The sequence below is a fragment of the Formica exsecta genome, unplaced genomic scaffold (assembly GCF_003651465.1).
Source record: "Formica exsecta isolate Colony F162 unplaced genomic scaffold, ASM365146v1 scaffold30, whole genome shotgun sequence".
NCBI lineage: Eukaryota > Metazoa > Arthropoda > Insecta > Hymenoptera > Formicidae > Formica > Formica exsecta.
The window spans coordinates 135,298-156,654 of NW_021850257.1; the positions used below are offsets into that span (position 1 = coordinate 135,298).

The 21,357-nt window shown below is 39.0% G+C and overlaps 1 protein-coding gene across 1 annotated transcript in view; it reads right to left on the reverse strand.

Moving 5' to 3' along the window:
* The window catches only part of LOC115237605 (pituitary homeobox homolog Ptx1), a 31,741-nt gene extending 15,363 nt beyond the window's left edge, over positions 1 to 16,378 (reverse strand). Inside the window, exons 1-2 of the mRNA XM_029810767.1 lie at positions 16,057 to 16,378; positions 1,755 to 1,946 (exon numbers count right to left, since the gene is read on the reverse strand). Coding sequence (XP_029666627.1) covers positions 1,755 to 1,946; positions 16,057 to 16,378 — 514 coding nt within the window. The remainder of the gene's footprint in view (positions 1 to 1,754; positions 1,947 to 16,056) is intronic.
* Between the last annotated feature and the right edge of the window lie 4,979 nt (positions 16,379 to 21,357).

Consider the following 21,357-nt stretch of genomic DNA (forward strand, 5'->3'; position numbering starts at 1 on the left):
TTTTTCCATAAAAAAGCAAGGCCACCTTCAATTTTTTAAATGGAATTGCCTACTTTTTATTTCATATTCTTGTAGCTTATTTCGAGAGCTTTTCAAAACACTATAATAAAGTATTTTTTCATTAAGTACTTTTTGAGTTATTTTATATTTTAATCTGACATATTTTGATATAAAAAATAAAATATCTCGTAAAATATTTAGTTTTCGATAATCTTACCGTAATACTTTTATGTACAGAATAATGAGACAAATCAATTAGTGTAAAGAAAAAAACAAATAGTTGTTTTAAAAAATACATTGTAAATAATTACATATTTTTTCTTAAAAACAATTATTTTTTTTTTTACTAATTGATTTGTCTCATTATTCTGTACATAAAAGTGTTACGGTAAGATTATTGAAAACTAAATATTTTACGAGATATTTTATTTTTTATATCAAAATATGTCAGAATAAGATATAAAATAACTCAAAAAGTACTTAATGAAAAAATACTTTATTATAGTGTTTTGAAAAGCTCATGAGATAAGCTACAAGAATATGCAATAAAAAGTAGGCAGTTCCATTTAAAAAATTGAAGGTGACCTTGCTTTTTTATGGAAAAAAAATGTTTGGTCAATTTTTATTATTGCAATTTGTTGCCGGTTAGAAACTGATAAATTTCTGTTTATGACTTTTTTATGTCAGATTATTGTAAGTGCCTTAAAAATCGTGGCGACCGTTACGAGGACCACCCTGTATATACATTGTATATTTATTTAAGTTTAAATGTGTAGAAAAAGATCTCGCAATATCAAAAAAATATTGGTTCATTAAGCGATACATACTTAGAAGTATGATATAATTTAAAAAAAATACTATTACTTATAATTATTATTACATATTTATTATTCATTAAATAAATAGAATTTTGAATTATTTTTCCAGGTAAAATATTGTAAAATATATTTATTAATCCAGTGTAATTTAATTGAAAGAATTTCCGATGATCTCATATTCCTAAAAATATCATTTTTTATTATATATTTGATCTATGGGGGGGACACGCGAATTAAAATTAACTTATTTGCACGTCGTGTCACGAAAATGCGACGGACTCGAGTGAGAGAAGCACATGTTAAAACTGACGTTTTTACGGTATTAGAACGAATAAAATGAGATCCGTGGTACAAAGGTTTGTTGTTAACCGGGAGTGTAAGACTCCGGGAGATATTTCAATTTGCGGGGATTTGGGGCGCGGGTGAGAGTGTTCCGGCTAAGTGCCGAACAAAAGTGCAAACAAACGAAAGCAACCTTTTCCGCGTCTCTTCTCCCATTCACCGCCATCCACCATTTCGCGCATTCGTTTCAGAACTCCGTGTAAACGCGAGAGAGAATGGCAAAACTCCTTTTCGTCAACTAAATTTTGATTCGAACAAATACGTCTCTCTCGTTACAGAATCTAAATGTCGAATTTTGAATTACGTATGCTTCTGGATATACAAGATATATCACATATCGTATCATTTCTAAAAAATATACGCTAAAAATATATATAAAAACAGCTATATGTATAAATATTATTTAACAATTAATAATAAAATAATAAGATCAATAAAAAGAATTAATAATAAATCATAATCGATGCGAAACAGATATTAAATGATCTATGTTTCAACAGTTAGATTATGATCGCCCACAAAGTTTTGACGTACGTAAACTCAATATATATATATATAAAGATATTGTATTAATTTTGCACAATCGAAACGTACCTTTTCGGATATCCGGCCTATGAGTGTTCGTACGGTTTCTCGGCTGACCGGTAGAATATCCACCGGAGGGTGTCGAGGGAGTCGTCCCCGGTGTACTAGGATTGCTACCACCGGGGGTATGGGCGCCATGGCCTGCATCGAGCCTTGCGAGACCCCCATTGGTTTCATCTCCAAAGTCACTCTGCGCCCAGACTACAAAACACATCATACTCTCTTGCAACATCGTCTAGGCGTACGATAATCCTTATTTATTCTCGGCCGAAGCCGCGCTCGTTAATTGGAGGGGAATTTCTTTTCGCGTTTCGCTAAGTCATCTTCGCATGATTTAGGGAACGATCTGTTACCATTCCAGATTCAAGACAAATGATTAATTGTAAGATAGCGATGATTGGAGAAATACTGATTCAGTATATAAATCTTTATTATTAATATTTATTGTGTTAGTAATAATCTGATAATTCTGAGTAATTTAGTAAAAAGAGCTAATTGATGAAAATAATTGCCTTTTAAATAGACAGAAAATTGATTCTTTGTAATGTGGCATTCAGGAAACTTTAGATAGTAATTTCTCGTAAATTAAATCGTACTCGTAGTACATAATTCGTAAGAATGAGATAATTAATAAACGTATTCTGTTCATCCAAATAAAAGTTATGTCTCCTGCGGCGAACGGTGAGCTTCTTAATCAACGATTATTTATCTACCGACGAAGTAGACACGATAAAAAGAAAGATTGCCTCCGTTGTCTCCTTTCTATACTTTGTGGTGCTCAATGTGTGCTTCCTTACGTACGTGTCCACATGTGCGTGTGCGTACGCGAGGCGAGCTGAGAAGTTAATCGGCTCGGTCGTTTAGTTTCGCTCCGTTTAGTTATATTTGGTTTCCGAGGGAGGAGGGACGTAGCTCACAATTAGTCGGCGCATAACTCGGGTTGATTTAGTAGCCTACTACGAACTACGAAAACGCCCGTGTCACTCTTCCTCGAAGCTACAAAGTGTGCGAGCGACGCACACGTGTATATACGAAATGAAACGAAAGAAGGAATTCCTAATGCAATATTTTAATGATATTTTCAAAAGCTTTTAAATTTAAAAAAACTTGAATATATACTGTACTATATTGAAATAAATTTTATCCTCTTTTACAAGGAAATATATAACAGAAATTGAAACAGGAAATATAACAGAGAAAAAATTTTAGAAAAGATTTTAGAAAATTATTATACGGACTGGCCCACTGAAAACGAAATAGGCGTATTTTTTGGCAAAATTTTTAGGGTGAAATTAACTCCTCTTTTGGGGTTGAAGTTAAGTGAACGGAAATAGCCAATTAACATCATGTCTTCCTTGCAAATTAAAATTGACTTGCCCGAGCGTTTTTCGAACAAATGAGGTTAAATGCTAAAAGCATGCCTGTTTCGTTTTCGGTGGGCCACCCTGTATTTGTAAGAATGTGATATTCATGATAACAAGACCACGCGTATAAAAACAACACGTCATAATATTCGGCGCGTGCTTCTGCGCGTATCGCGCGCTATTGTTTATACGGGATCGTTGTGTTGTCATTTTTGTGGTGACACTCGAACGGGAAAATAGTACCGCGAGCCGCGAGCCGCGAGCCGCTCCATATATCGTCATTATTTCTTGAATCGTGATCGCGAGTACATATTAAAACAATATACCGTGTCTTATTTAACCATTAAGTAGATTTACATAAATAAAACGTAGCTGATACAGGACAGAACAATTTTTCAGATCAAGCGACGCGTTAATAAGTATAGTTATATTTAATTGTATATATTCTAATAATCTACGTCTGTCACTAACAAATACGATCTCGTGTTTTAGGGAACGATTATTATCTTGTATTATAACATATATGTATATACGAAACAGAATAGAAGAGATTCATTTTATAATATTTCAATGACGATTTCAAACGCATTTAAAACTTTAGTATATCCGATACTATATTATTGAAATAGAGATTTTATATTCCCTCTTACAAGCAACGAGCATATTAATAAAACAGGACATTACATTTGTATTGGAAAATGTAAGAGCAAAGAAGCAATTGAAGAAAATTATTATATTTGTAAGAATGTAGTATCCGTGATAAGAAGATCACCGCGTATAAAAGACATGTCATACATATGTCACATACATCGGTATTGCATCGTGAGACTTGAACGAGTACCGCGAGTCGCGTTCCATCATTGCATTATCCTTCGAATCGCGATCGCGACAAGTATTAAAACGATATTAGCTGGACTTACAAAAATAAAATGTAACTAATATAGGACAAATCAATTCCGAGTCGAGCGACGTTACGATGCGTTAATAAGAATTAATTAATAAGTACGTTCATATTAATATTTTAATAATATACGTCTGTCGCTAACAAGTAATATACAATCTCATTCTAGGACGCGATTATTACTGTGTCTTATAATTTAAAATATATAAGTATGATTATATATACGAATACATATAGTATATATTTTCTTTTGTTGGCGTACGTTTGTGCGCGTACCGCGCGATTGTTTACATTCTCGGTGACCTTATCATTCTCGCGCTGCGAGACTCAACGAGAAGGTAGTAGCGTGAGTCGTTCCGGTGTGCATCGTATTATCTCGCGAAATACAATCATGACAAATATTAGAAGCCATCAGATGCGATCATTCCTTGCGATAATTACAATAAATGATTAACTATTCGTAAGCGTGACACGTAAACGATGGTTATTTATTAAAACAGGAGTGAAACTATTTATTATTTTAATTTTTATATATGGTAATGGTTTTGCGAAAATTATATCAGATTTATGCATATAAGAAATATAATAAAAAGACACACGCACTTAAAAGAACTGAAAAATTAGAGACACTTTTTCTGATAATTATATGAAAATTTAAATATTTAAATATTAATATATTATTAATGATAATGTTAGAGATGCTTGATATATCTAAATTTATTTTATATATATACTTATATCTTAAAATTAAATGTAAAATCAAAGTGATATAAATAAATATAATATTGTAGATCTGTCACTTATATATGACAATCATTGTCATTTATATATGACAATATCATTTATAATCATTTATATTGAAGGAAAATGTTTGTTTACATTTCAAGAATAGTGACTTTTATAATTTAATAGAAGAACTTTGTCTCTCTTAGTCACAAATCTAAGTATCTAAAATAAAACAATTATATTTTTTGCGATTACATTACAATTACTGTTAAATATATTGCAAATTTCGATTAAGCTTGCTTCGAAACAATCCGTTTCCTTCTATCTCGAAATAATTAAATCGAAAAGAAACGAGGACTAATAATTGATAATAAAAGTGATTACAGATTAGAAACAAATAATGGAATATAAACATAGAAACTTTCAGTCGAATAATATTTTGTCCGTGCCTATTTCAAGCAAAGTTATAACACTTCGGTCAATATAGTTCATCACGGTGCCGTTTCGAGATGCATATGCGCGAGTAAATGCGAGAGATTTTTTTGGCAACGGAAAATGTACCTGTCGACGCGTATAATATTTCAGCGAACGTGCGTTCTGCGGTACCAATTTACGCGTCGCTTGTGAGTTACATAGTCTACACGGCGAGGAAGTCGTCGAAACCGTTGACGGACGGTTTCTCGCGTGTTGATACCTGGTTCTTAGGGGGCAAATTTGTCAGAGAAAGCATTCGGTAATATGTGACTGCTTCGCGATTTGTGTTTTGGGTTCAAATACGTTGATGCATGACTTTTCACATTAAAAATCGAGCTCGACTGCCATGTTCCCAAAGACCGACGGAACTCTCTCGGGAGCTTTCTGTATATTTATAGCTCGGTTATAAATTTGTAGAAAGGTAACTACCGTGTATACGATTATAACTATATATACGGGGACGTGGTGAAAATCGTAGCACTGCTGCGGGAAATTGATATTGATGAACATCGCGATTTCGCATCGCGTAAATCAATCTCCCGCCTGGACTTCATTGCACGGATTCTCGTCGCGCGTTCGCTAGAGCCATGTATGTTTACACAATCATTACCGTTATTTATCGCTTTGGTCCTAGAGAGGATTGAAGCCGGTATAATTTCGGTGAATTCAGGTCTCGGCGCTCTAGAGAGGACACGCAGAAATGATCTCTGTATTTATTCGAGACGATTAAGGCAAGAAAGAAATATGTTCGAAGTGTATTTTGAGTAAAAATAGAATCTAAATCTCTTTCTCTCTTTCTTTCTTCTCGTTAATATATAATTATACGGCTTTGTATTTAAAAAGCGAGCCTTATTATTTTGTCGTCTGTATAATTTATTTTTCTTTCTTTTTATTTTTACATTTACGTCGCACACACGAGTCAGTGTTTAATTAAACTTACCGCGGACTATATCGAGTTTCAATCTTGTCTTATTAAATATGTGTATGCATTTTCTTCCGAGCATCGTATAAATACGCGAACGCGACTTGCGAGGTTGCGTCTCGTCCGTCGGAATTCGTGATTAATTTGCCGGTCGACGAAATGCGAGAGCGGATGAATCGCGACAACAGGATTATGCAAGACACAAAGTGCAGCACGATTTTGAACGAGGCAAAGTGCAACCACGCCATATTATGCTGTATATCGCGGAAATGCTAACTCGCTTGAAATTTATTTTCCGACATTTATTATCTGCAATTCAACAATACCATTCATCTAGAAAACGATAGACCTATATGCCTTTGATATCAGCGTGTAAATAGGTTGCCTATGAAACGATCGGTTCCACAAACAGATCGGTTACTTAAATGGTCGCTCGACCGCGGAACACGTGTAAAAGTGTTTCCCTACGAATGGGAATACCGGGATAAGCTCATGTTACGAGTGCGAGTTGTTTGCTAAGGCTGCTCCCCGAAAAAAAGACAACCATGCCGAAACGGTGTCGCCTTATCGTCGAATCATTCTGGGCAAATAAGCAAATAATCATTCTGAAACTATTTGAAGATCCTTATTGGTTAATCCATTAATATGTAATAAATCGCAAAAAAAATAAACATTTGCAAGCATGGCGACATAAATTTCAACGTTTACATATTTATTTTTAAATCTTAATTTTACGAGAATTTTTAGAATTATATAAAATAGAGAGCTTTTTTTACACACAACACACATGTCCAGTTTAAAGTTCTTCGCTATTTATTGCGAAGATATTTAAGTGTTATATGTGATGGATACGCACATATACGTTCGACGTTCTTGTTTCGATAAAGATAATATATACCGACGGAATCTTCTCTATATATCGTTGCTTGTATATTATTTCAAGATTAAAGTTAATCATTTAATCTACACCGTGATCTAACACTACTCGAGCGATTAACTCTCATCGGGTAAAATTTATAGACTATTACTTCTCACGCTTTACTATGTCACGAACAGATGTATGCATGTGTTGGCAACAGTCGAATTATTATCATATACTTTGTTTCTTTAAAGATGCTCTTTTTATAATAATTAGAATTATTCGAGTATTCAATATTTTCAGATATATGATTTAATATTTAAACTAAACTAATGTATATAAAATCTTGAAATTCGATGATTTTTGGTCCATGTGCAATTTATCTTTTATCTTTGGTATATATATATAAAAAATATATTTTTGTATGTAAAACAAAAATTTTTAATTTTTCTATGCATAAATATGTAAGATTATTAATTTTATGCATGTTTTAAAAATTTATTGAGTAATCGACTTGACTCAAAGCCGAAGATAAAAAATTCGAATTCGCTGAAAGGACAATACATTGCAAATATTTTCACGCGGCCGATAATAATATAAATAAAAGCGCATTGAACGAGGCGCGATGATTTTCCGTGATGTCGTTCGCGGATACACTTTTCTCGCGTCTAACGCGCACGTTCCCACGGGATCCCCTGCGGAGTTCTCGGAGGCTTAAGATGTCGTATCGTTTGACGGCCGTGTGCTTGTCTGTCGGCGGCCGCCATGGATTCGTGGCGGAGTTATCGCGGGTATGAGAGAGGATCGAGAGAGGGCGGAATGTGGCCCCGACACTCTCCACCCCGTCCTGTCAAACACGTTTGACACCCCGATCCCGTTCGCGCGCTCGAGCATTTCGTTTCTCGAAGAAAGAGATCATATATTGATCCCTCGACCTGGAAACGTCGAAACAATATGGACCTTTCTTTCCACGCAACCGAAGGCTACTTTGGACATGTGTCAGAAATATCGCGCGGGTTTCGAGTGTAACATAAGTATGAATAAAGTTTCGCTGTAAAGTGACGGCTGTTAAACGAATGCAATTGAAAAGAATGCGAGCTTGAATTTAAGTGAACGATAGGATTGCGCTATCTATAAAGAAGTCTAAAAGATTCTCAATTCCATCGTTTTCGGGAACGAAAGAAGCGTCTTGGCGTCTTGGCTTCTTTCACACCAAGTGTCGCGTTGTGTTTGTCCGCATGTGTTTTCACACAGAAAAGAAGGTCGGGAAAAGAGCGTGAGGAGAACAGGAGAAGAAAGTAACCGCGACGTTCGAACGGACAGAATAAAGAAACGCGAGAATTAGGATGACGATGGAGGTAGGGGAGAGGGACGATAACTAGAAGAACGACACGAGAGAGGGAGAGACAGGTTGTAACTCACAAATTTATTACTTTTCCCTGCGTATGCTTCGAGTTATTTTATGCCAAAGACAAACCGGGCCGTCCTGCGAGAACGAGAGGGAGACGACGACAGGGACGAATATCTCAGCTGCGTTGTCGCGCGCGTTTTTACGCCAGCGGGATATATTAGTGGACCGCTAATCCGCATGGATTTTACGGGACGGCTGTGCATGCGAGAGCGTCGCCGTCGTCGTCGTCGTCGTCGTCGTCGTCGTCGTCGTCGTCGTCGTTGTCGACGAAGACGACGACGGACGACAGAGACGACTACAACGGCAAAGCTGCGCGCACCGTTTTCATCCTGTTCCATTTAGCACCATCGACTCTCTCCCGATCCCATGACCTCGGCCATGTCCGAGTTTGCGCTCGGGCTAAGTCGTCTTGCGCCCTTTCGTCGATATCGCGATGTTACAGTGAACTCTCTGTCGGCTGACATTGCTCGAAAATTTCCGGATAATCGGCCTGTTTTATGATTCGCGTAAAAATTCCTACAGTAACGTCCAAAATTTTTCCTTTATAGAATAGCGATAAGAATTATATTATAATATCAGAGCAAAATAACTGCATTGATATGACATAATTTACTACACAACTTACGGAGAAAAATAATTATTTAATCACTTTTTTTAAGTTTACAAAATTTTATTGCGATAACTACATATCAATATAAAAATCGATCATATAACTATATATATTATATATCGATATAAAATATATAACATAACATATCGATATAAAATATATATATATATATATATATATATATAAATATATATCGATATGTAATAATTTTTGTTTTATGATATTGTTATGATTCTAATAAACGTTTTATTATTCAGTTATGGATTACTTGGTGCGAGTGGTTGCGGGAAGACTACTTTATTGTCATGCATTGTCGGCCGGAGACGCTTGAATTCCGGCGAAATCTGGGTGCTGGGGGGCCGACCAGGCTCTNNNNAACTATATATCGATATAAAAATCGATCATACAAAAATTATTTAAAAATCATTAAGATTTAGACGAGATTATAGACTTCACATTGCGATCCAATTGAAATAATAACTCCCCTACAGCATATTTTTAATAATATTTAATAATAGAATATCATGAAAACACTTGATATATACAAAATTTTAACATGTCAGTATATATAACTGAAAATTAATATTTATCTGTAATACGCGAGTAAATAATGCAGTTTCGTTAATTTTTCGATATACGTGCAAGCATAATCCGGGCCGTGATAACTGTACACCGACGTTAAGCCGTGGAAACTATAAAAGCCGTGGATTATGATTTAGGCCACTGTAGTCCGATCTCCGATACAAAATTAACAACGTGCTGTTATTTCGACGCTGCTGCTTTCATCACCCGCAAGTTTTACTCGTGCGGGGCAATAAAGCTCGCTTCAATATACACGACATCGATCAAGAGATATTTGGCGGATTGACATTTCGGTACTATTAATTTATTGCAGTAATCAAACTGGAATATCTCCATCGCTAAAATTATTTACATTCTCCATTTATATAACGTATACATGTGAATGAATATTTTTATATTTCACATACATGAACAACATAGTAAAATAGAGTAATTATAATAACGATAAAAAACACGAATATCTTTTTTATAAATGGAGATCAGATATTAAAAGGTTATTAAACATCGCTATTGGTTTACATGTCTAATTTTCTATTTTTTTTCTTTGCGAATATAATGATATATAATATGTTACATTCCGATGAAACAATTGATATGTTTTTCAAAGACTGATCATTTAATGCTCAGTGATCATTGACGGCCGATGAGAAGATAATACGCAGGCATGAATAAGTAACACGTGGCACAAAAATTGTGCGTGTTTAGTGGGCTATGACGCGACATAATTCGATGACAAAGGGGGTTACGAGGGTTGGAGAAATATGTGTATCACACAGCTGCGAAGCACTTGAAAAGTCACACGAAAAATCACTCGATCGTTAAAATTCTGTTAAGCTCTTATATTTTTATATGGAAAATTGTTAGTAAACTTAAAGCCCAATTTTTTAATGCGAATACACGTTGCATAGAATAATTCAATTATAAGTTCAAATAAAAATATCTCTCGCACTAAAAATTAATTCTCGGATTAATTCTCTTTTTGAAATAGATTAAATCTCTCAAATTCTTTTATTAATCTATCATATTTGTATTTTTTTTTTTCTTCTTACCATATAAAGAGATACGAGTCTTTTTTTTTTGACAGGCGCGTGTTTTCTTAAATTGGCGCGTTCTGAGAAAACCAAAATGTGTCACGTATAGAGGATAGCATTTCTCGAATGACGGACGAGCGCAGCCGTGAGTTCAATAATTACTAAAGCGATCGTAAGAGGAGGAAACATCGGGGTTACGTCAGGGGTTGAGGTACGACGGCATGGTGAGAGCACCTGCGGACCCAGCAGCCTGTGTGCTTGGGTGAGAGAAAGTCTTAGTCTGCCGCTGGGTCTCCGCCCCTAATCTCCTAATCCTTAGCTTCCTTAGGAAGTCGTTTATTAGTCAACCGCAACCGGGCGCTATGCGTCACCGGAGCAAAGTATTTTGTGTCCGGAGTCTTAAAATCGCTCTATGCCTATAAATACGTACACTCGTGTGGCGCGTCACGACGGTGGATGTCGTTACACAAAATCTATTGTTGGAGGATATCGGAAAAGAAATGCAAACACAGATTTTAATCAATTTTAATTTTCTCTTTAATTTAGCTTCCCACAATATCAATTCTAATATTTATTTTTAATGATAACTAGCATAAAAAATATTACTATTCGTTTTGATGATGTTAGCGATTTGGACAAGTATTTTTTAATCACCTAATTATATAGAGTGTTCGAAAAAAATTATCTATTGGAGTGTTTTGTGGAAATCTATTTCTTCGCGACAGAGAATCACGAGAATGGTACAACCGATTAGTTTGTTTACTTAATATGAAAACGTCAGAAGCGTCCACAGCTCTGCGGATAGAATTCATTATCGCTTGTCAAGCAATTTGTGTAATTTCATTTTGACGCGGCAAAAGCACATGGAACCGATAAGTAACCCGAGAACGAGTGGCTCCTTCATACTTTGAGGGCGTGACGAAGATATTTCAAAAAATTCTACAGATTGAAAGGTTCCGCGGGTTCAGACTGCCTGGCGCTCTGAAAATTCGAAGGTCAGAATTCGAGAAGACGCCGAAAACGGACGATCGGGTATTGAATATCCCATTGCAATGAAAAATTATGACGTGACATGTTTTTCCTTTCTATGCAAGATTTTCGAGAAAATTGAACCATATCATCTTTCTTAAAAAAAACGATTTTTTAAAAAGAATCTAAATTTTTCTTTTATAGTCATAGTTTAATCGCAATTAAGAACAAAATTTTATAATAAAATAAAAAAATTGAATGAAAAGATGTAATGATAAATACATCTTTTATTTGGCGCTGGAAATATATATTAGATTAGATGAATAAACATAGAAATAAATAACAAATAAAAAGATATGATTACTTAATAAAAAAAATAAGAAACAATACAAAAATATTTTATAATTCAGAATTCGAAAATATAACGATAGCACTTGCTTTGACGATCGTGACATTTGTAATACATTTTAATCATTGACCGATCGTTTGGTTCTCACGTATCGGCACGCACAGAAATTTTCTTGATGAGACAACCCTCGGGAACGAGCCTACCCTAGCCGACGGCGGTTGAAACCTACTGAGTACACAAAACCTCATTGTTGAGATAGACAGGAACCTGCCTTACCGCAGCAGCTGAGATAATGGGAAGGAAATCAGTTCATTTCTATGTTGATCCCACCAGTTTGGTCCCCGGCGCTTAAAGGATCGCCACGATTGGCTGGCTGATCGAGAAATTCGAACCGTAACATCAGGCTCATCGAAAGACCTGATCGTCCGCCGATCGTGAATAATGAAAAAAAAAAAAGAACAATTGCATGAAATGCGAGAAATTGCATCTGTTAATTGTTCGATTAACTATGTAAAAATATAAAAAATTATAACATCAATAATATGTTACTACTAATAGTAAAATTTTTCCAAATACATGAATAGCTCTAAATACCCATGATTTACAAGTATATAACTGTTAATAAGACAAGTAAAAAATATGCTACATATAATATATATTTTATAATTGTTAAAATATTTGCACTACAGATTGATTATTATCATTATTGAGTTTTTAAATACGGGCCCGCAAATGTCCTTCAATAAAACAATTTCAACAAATGTGATACTTTGGTCCTTGCACGAATGTTTTTGTTACGTTCAGGAACTCGGAAGTTTCCGAGATTGTTGCACAAGAAATTTGATTTCACACGTGGAAATCTGAATTCTGCGGTCCAATTTCCCGTCTAAACGCCTATAAGTTTGCGGCGAGGAGACTTTTGCAGGCGCATTCCCCGGGGAGGCTAGAGGCTAGCCGAGCAATTTGTCAACACCATTAGCTTGGGAGAGGGGTAACCAAGGGTTGACTTCGGCGCATCTGCTAGTCCGATCGCAAGGCCGCGCGATAATAAAGGGGTAGTTAATGACTAACGGGGGCCGTATGCGTATATCGGAGTAGACCGTATGCCGCCCTGTTGGCAAAATATTGGGCCTACCGTCAAGGCAAGTAAGGAGAAGTACGACAGATTTTCCCCGACGTGCGAGATTCTTTTCGTCGTATATTTCGCCGGTAATCTCAGTCTGATCGGTTCGACCGGACGTCTCTATTTCCGCGTCATCGTTTTCATTAGAGGGCGGCGTTGCTTTTATCGCGGTCGACGCTGGCATTAATTTCCATCGACGTGCCGGTATTAATAGAGCTCGCGTAATCCCGCCGCGATATTAATGACAATAATATGTGGGGTAGCGTTCCCGATAGAAATTTTAATTCGCCCGTGGCCGCTCCGGATTTATTACTGTCGTACTTGTTGACCGATCAAGCGCGGCGACAAATAATGTGCAACGCGAAATCGGATAATGAAAGGATAGTTAAATGAAAAATTGTAGAGAACGCTTAATGCATCGCGTGAGTAATATTATATGAATAGCCTTTGCAATCGTAAGATTTAACGTAAATTTGCACATCGAGTTTTGCTTTTTGAACAGATTCATGAGCGACGATAAAACCGTAAGATTTAATATAATTCATCCGCACGGGATCTACGTTATTTGCATGTGCAGATCGACTCAGTTCCGGTTTACCGTCGAAAGAGCGAACGCGAAAAAAAATTCAATGTGTATTTGCGAGAAGAATGAAACTCGTAAGGATACCTGCGTTTCTAAGTGATGAGAGTGGTCGGCGTCGGATCTAGGACTGAAACTGAAAAGGGGATAGGTAGGATGCCATTGGAATAAGATCGGGTTTAGCCGCAGTGTCGGGTTCGAGCCCTGGATAAGTCTACCTTATCCCGATAAGCCGGTGAGTTAATGAATCACAAAACAGGTGGTAGCGCTGCCACCAGAGAGAATCGTCTTCGTCTTCGACGTATGTGCTGGATACTCGCATGAATTCGTACGCCGTCGAACAATAATACTTTACGACGAACAAGGAATATTACGAAACTCGACTTTGAAATCTGTCTATTCTCAATATTTTCGATCAAGGTCTTATAGCGCTAAGAATATTGAGTATTTCTCTCTACGTGATTTTATAAATGAATAAAATTTACATTTGTATTTTAACCAAATTTCTGCTAAGAATTGTAACGGGAAAAAGAGAATATACGAAAAAGAGTAATATAATATGACAGAAAAAAAACTTCAAATAATATGAAATAATAAATTTGATAATATGAGAGAGAGTATAATATTTATTGATCCTAAGAAGATTAGACAAGTAAATTTGTTTAATGACGAATAGTTTTTAAATTATTTATCTTTGCCACAAAAAGATACATATATTGCTGTGTAATCCACAAAAATAATCCGCGAATATTTCGAGTTTCTAACTTTTCAGTGGTGGCGCGCTGTCACTTCACACCTAATAAGAGTCTGAAGTTTTATCTCGTATCTCACGAGTGAAATAACATAACGGGAACGGTGCTTATCAAAGATATTCCTAAAATTTTATCTCTGCTCTAGTACTTGACAAGAATCAACGCCATTTCGTCAGACAAGTCTTTTCTGATATTGCAATTGAAAAAAAAAAAATACCGACAGATGTGAACGAGACCGGTCCTATATTAATGTATTAATTTTAATTTATTAAATATATCATTACATGTGTTTATTAAATGATCATCTATTTTGTTTAAGAGAATTTCGCACGCTCACGGTACACAATAACTTGATTAACAATCGATCATAACAAAAATAATATTTATTTGATTTCAATGTTTCCTCTTGCAAGATTGGAAGTATTTGCGTTGAACGCATTTGGATTACAGATCGCTCGATAAGAGCGCAATGACGGAGGCGTAATATATTAAATCTTGCTTTCTTATCGAGGTTTATCGGCGAGGTAGCGTGTAATTGAATATTTCAGATCATACGTCATACGTCGCGATTCATCGCGTTGATTCACGCCAATCGAATCGTTTCGTTTCTTTTCGTCGAATTATTTCATCGACCACGGTTGTTTACGCGTCGCGTGTTTATTTGTTTATCGCGGCATTCGTCGTAAACGGCGGTGAATAAAGAAAATTTCCTACTTTTGTGCAATGTCACCGCGCATCAATCTTGTTTCGCAAGCGACACGTCTGTGATACGAGGTTTTCGGCGGTGATGCACGATAATGCGGACTCGACGCGATTCTCGCGCTCGATGCAAAGTCAGGAAAATAATCAGATACTTATCGCGCGAAAAAGATGAGGATCGATAGTATCGCCAACAACAAAATCAAACGACAAGGCAACTACAAGCGATTACATTCTGATAACGCGCGATGCGGCGACAATGTGGAAGAAGCAAATCTCATATCTCGTCGGAATCGATATACAAAGGAAACATTGTCGATTGTAATTACTGAACTCGTTCGCGAAGCCACTTTACCATGACATTATCGCGCTTAATCCTTTAATCACTATCTCAAAGAATGGAATTCGATTCATTACACATCATGCACGTCAAATGCACACATGCATTTTATGCAGTGACATTTCCGATCATAATACATTAAATTTTAAAGTGATACGTTTATATAGACGTGTATTGCTAGATATGAAAAAATCGCATAATCTCCGACGTAGTTATTGTTTGGAAAAAGATTATGTAAATGATTTCTCAACACTTACATGCGTACGTATATCAGGGTAAATCAGCTATTTTACGAGAAATAGACATTAATAGATCATTGTTTTTGTACAAACTAAAATCAAGTCGATCCGATGTTTGCCAAGCGATAATTTTTTTATTTTATCTCACTCACAATGATGAAATCTGATAATTCATCAAGCTGCTATAAACAATGGGATGTTTACAATAATAAATACAGGTTAATTCTCGTAAAAATATTGAATGTGCCCTGTTTGTTCATGAAAACAATTGGATGATATACAGCCCGTATAAAATAAATCACTGATCGCGCGCCCGCTAATCCCGTCGCATCACGATCGAAGAGCGCCGATCGTCTTTAGTATTGTGAACGACTCACCACGTTTAAGTTTCTCCAGCGGCTCGTGGTGCAGCTGGTGGCTGGAATTGTGCAGCATCGACGTGTCGTGATGCGAGTTGCCGTGGAGATCATGATGGTGCATCGCTCCCTGAAGATGGTCGCCGTGTAGGCTGGCCATCGAGGCGGTTGCCGCGACCGCGTGCTGATGATGCTGCACCGAGAGGCCGCTCGTCGGCCCGATCACGAGATCCTGAAGACATAGATCCGCGCTGCCGCCGCCACCGCCGCCGCCGCCGCCGCCGCCGCCACCGCCGCCGCCCCCGGCGAGTTCGAGGCTCCCCCCGGCCCCGCCGCCCCGGTCCATACTGTAGAAGGTTAACGTCGTGTTGACTGTTCCTTACAACTCGATAACACGATCAACCTGGCCCGCGAGAGGCCGCGAATTAACGCCGGTTTGCACGTCACCTCTTGTCTTAGGGACACATTCAAGCGTCTCCCCTGTCTCGTAGATCGGATCGTATCGTCGGCGAAAATTTGCGTGATCGTTTTTTAAAGACGATAATTAGTTGAGAACATCAGATTTGTTTTTTTCCAAAGAGAAGGCGGAGTTTTGATGTACCTGAGGCTCTGTCAGAGCCTCCGTCGGCTGGAAATCCGATGTGCAGTGGTTGTCGGAATCAGGTATCGATGAAGTTTTTCGATATAGATGTGCGAGGAAACTACGGTTGTGGTGGTTTATGTGATCTTTCAAGAGATCGTTATAGTATGTCGTCGCTCTTCGCGCTAAGATTTCTTTAGTAACGATGTATTTACGATATTTCGCACCGTCGGCATTCGAGATGGATTGACGGAAATTACGTAGAGTATCGCAAATTCACGTCAAAACTCCGAAAAGCAGCTCGGGCGTGGATAACGCCCGCGTTATGAAGGACTGATAAATTAGATAACCGTCGCCGCGTTACGTAAGAAAAAAGCGAAGAGTTATAAAATTCGTCATTCAAAGTAGGTTAAACTATCAGCGCTATCATCTTCACAGATGACATCTTCCAATGAATTCTTTCATTTCTTTTTTACTCTTCTATCTTTTTGACCTTATATTAATTCTCTTTCACTTTGATAGACTGTCACTATAAACTATTCCCAATTTTCGAAATTGACGTTTTTACGTTTCTCGCTCGAGTTCTTCGGCAAAACGTTCGTAAAGCAGGTTCGCTCACGACTCGAAGTTACCACGGTTAAGATGGTTGACAGGAAAGATGTAACCAAAATTTCATTGAGTATCCTTAACACTACGACGAGCACTTTTGCTAATTGTTCTCTTCAACAAGACGAGTTCACCAAGAACCAACCAATCTATCGTCACCGATCAAAGTAACGTCGATAATCTGACGCTCGCGACGAACGAATGCGACACCTCCGCGATACCACGATCTATACTATCCACTTTCGGTTCCTGATATCTCTTCTTCCACTCCGAGACTTCACTGCGTGGACTTAGACGCGGTTTGGCGCGTGACACGAGGACGACGGGGCCTTCTCCCCGCGACCGTCGTCGGATGTCGCGGCCGCGGCCGCGGGCGCGGGCGCGGACAACGACGTTGACGTTGCCGTCGTCGTCGTCGGCACGAGCGTGTCAATGATGATGATGATGTCCGCGCGGCACTCGTCACTACTCGCAACCTCCACCCTTAACGTACGTTAGAGAGGAGAAGCGCGGCGCGGGAGACGGTGATGGAGGAAAATATAAGAAGGCGGCGGCGGTGCCGCCGGTCGCAGCGGTGTATCCCGATTTTCCTGCCGGTGGATGGAACGCGGCGTAGTGGCTACCGCGGCGTAAGTCGGTTGGTAGGTGGGTCTGCCAGGCTTAGCCGGTTGAGCCTTTCGGACTGCCTGCCGGCTTAAGTCTCTAAGTCGGTAAGCCAAGCGGATCTAGTGGTCTTGGCTGGTGCACTGGCTGCCTGCTAGCTAGCTTGCCTGCCTGGCTGCCTGCCTGGTTGCCTGCCTGCCTTCCTTGCTTGCCGGGCGGCCTGCCTGACTGTCTGACTGCGTCTCTCCCTCCGGCTCGCTCGCTCTTACTCCCCTCCATCCGCTTCTTCTCTCTTCGCCGCCGCATCCGCGGAGCGAACTCCCCACCTAGAACGTCTCGCTCGCTCTCCGACACCCCTCGCTCTCTATCGCCCCTTTGCACGATCTCTCACGCTTGTGCTCGCGCCGCCGCTTCGTTCCTTTTCCCTCTCGCATGGATCAGACCCAGCTGTGTTCTCTCTCTATGCCGTTCATCCGCGATTCATGTCCGCCCGCTCTCGCGATCGTATACGCGCCGTCCTTGTCCACGTAGCGCGGGTTCTCACCCGCTATCTCGCGATCTCTTACCTCCGCGCTCCCTCCAGCCAATCTTCCCACAACGTCTTTCTCTCACCCAGCATCCCTTCTTCCAGAATTACTCCTGTCTCTTCGTATCTCGACGCGATCTCTACTGCCGAATTTCTGTCTCGTATCTAGACTGTAGCAACGGCATGATTTCCCCCTGCGGTGCAACTAGAATCCTATCTGGTGTCATTATTTTCCTCGTTCCTTTCTCGTCCTCGATCACTTTGTATTTTATACGCTGCCGCGATCTTTCGCGTCTCTTTTCGCGGGATAGTCAGCCAAGGCGGTCGTACGCTGGTTAACGCTCAGTATCACTCTGTCGCGCACCCCTTGTGGTCCATCCCTACCTTCGGACTCCAACCCCACCTTTGACCCCGCATCATCTCTCCTACGGTGGTGACAGTAGCCGGCGTGCTTGCCTCTTTGGAACGCACACGCACACGTGGTCTCTCTTCCCTTTTTCTCTCTTCCCTTCTCTTGGACTAGCGCTGGCGATCTTGCGGATCTTGCTGTACTACGACGATTATTGTTTGTTGTTTTTTGCAACTGAGAGACCTCGTACCGCCTTGACCACGAAAGATCGCGATTCGTTGCCGGTGAAATTTGACGATTACCTTTTGCCTTTGTAAGAAATACACAACTATATACATATTCCTGTTTATTTATCTGAAAACTTTCGCATGCAAATAAAAGAATAGATAGGAGGACAGTTTAAATATCTTTATGCAGTTGTGAAAAGTTGATCTTGCCGTTCTCCCGGCGTAATTTCTAGAAGAAAAAAAAAAATGGAGGAAAGAAGTGGGTGTATATAATATTTTTACAATCTTTCGCTATGTATTTATTATATATTCTTTCTAAATAACTCTGTCTGCAATAATGATTTATAATACTAACAATAAGAAACGTCAGATATCTCATGGTAATCGCGCGAGTAGTTATGATATATACATATAAATAATATGTATAATCAATCTTTTTTTATATTTATAATTATAATTAATTAATTCATAATTGTTGCTCTATTTTGAATATAATTGTGCTATTGATTCGGTAACTTTGCGATCGCGTCTCGTGAATTTGTCTGACACTAAAGTCGTGCTTAAAATCGAGACCGCCGGTACCGAGCTGTTATCGCTCGGTTTATCAGTCGGAGCAAATATCGGCCTGCAGTGACATCTGCAATCGTCTATATTGGGCGTATTATATATTATTCGGTTCCAAGAGGTGTGACTCTCGATCACAATAATGCTTCGAGTTTACCACTCGTATGTGCACGCGTGCGCGAGAGATCTCGAGGAGAAGCGAATTTCCGACTGTCTAATCTACTGTCAAATGATATGGTTGATATCACATTCACGCGCGATTAGTTCGAGAATTTATAATTTATTATACCATTACTCCGGCGATTCAGTGATTTCTTATCCTAAATGAGCTGGATCGAGCATGAGATAATCTCGAAAATAATCTTGGATGCAACAGGCAATAATCTAAGGCGTACATTCGTCCCATCGTTTATTATTCAAATAAATATTATAAAGTTCAGATAGATCTTTTTAAAGCTGTGTTGATGTTTATATAACGTTTGGTTTAAACTGCAAATGCCTGAAGTTTGAAGGCAACAAAGCAGAAAGACAAATGCAAGATCAGCTGCGAACGATAGTTCATTTCTAGCTTTAAAATCCATCAAATTAGAATAGTTTCGAATTGCAAATTGAACTCAGTCATATTCTCCATTTATTATATAATATCGATAAATATTACAATAACCAAATAACCTACTGGTTATTTCTGAAACTACTTAGAAGACATGACTTGTTCTTATCACGGAGGGGAACAAGATTCGAAAGGGTCAGAGACGAAGTGGGCCGTGCGTGATCCTCGTAAGAGAATCGTCGTCGGCAAAGGGAAGCCGAGGACGTCGTGACTGGCGTCAAGAAGTTGTCACGCAACGAATGACGCGGGGGAAGAAGAGAGAGGTAGCGTCTTCCAAGAGAGTGTGTGGAAGAGAGCGATGGATGTAGGGGAGAGAGATGGAGAATGGCCATCGGTGGGTATGATGGGTAAACGGGTGAGGGGGGATGCGCGGCTCTAAAGCACTCGATGGTGGAGAACGCGGCGGGCGCGCGGAAAACGAAGAGAGCGCGATACGAAAACGGGGGTTGTAGCGGCAGTACATACGTCAAGCTAGGAACAGAGAGCGCCATCCCGGGGATCCCCTAACGCCTCGGGGAAAGTAGAAGAGACAAATGACAAGATGGCCACGCCTACCACACTGGCTGCATGGGCGTTATTTGCCAGTGTGTGCGTGTGACTTCCCAGAGTTCAGAGCTAGAGTGGGAGCACCAACATCGATGCGACTCAGCAACGATCTGGTGGGACAGAAACGAGAGAGAGAGAGGGAGAGGAAGGGAGGGAGAGAGAGAGTCGACTTTTGGTGGACGAGGGGTAAGATGTGTTCGCCAGGGTATCTCCTGATTTTTGAAGTGGTCGGCCAAGTTATATGGACACAACGTACGACGAGTGCGACATCGTTCGCGACATCGAAGAAAAAAGGGTAGAGAGAAACTACTCTACTTCGGTAAATTAAAGTCTAAAATGATCGAAGGGGGTTGAACACTGGTTCTAGACGAAATATAGCATCCAAGTTGTAACATGAGAAAAACAATTTATGTCTTCTGTCTTGTTGTGATCGACGATACACCAAATGTCTTATTGTCAGTGGTATTGGCGTCCATCAGATATGACTGATATATTATAACTTTAATAAAATACACCTACTCGAACAAAAATAAGACTTTGCGACGCGCCGTTTCTATCGCTACGATCGAGAGAATCGGGCATTTGTATTATACGTACGGCCATAATTATTGTAATTCGATAATAATTGAAGGATTATGGATTATCTCTGTATATAGAAGAGCCACGCGCGGCACGGCTTTGCGGCTGGCCTCAATGCCGTGGCTGTCGCGCACG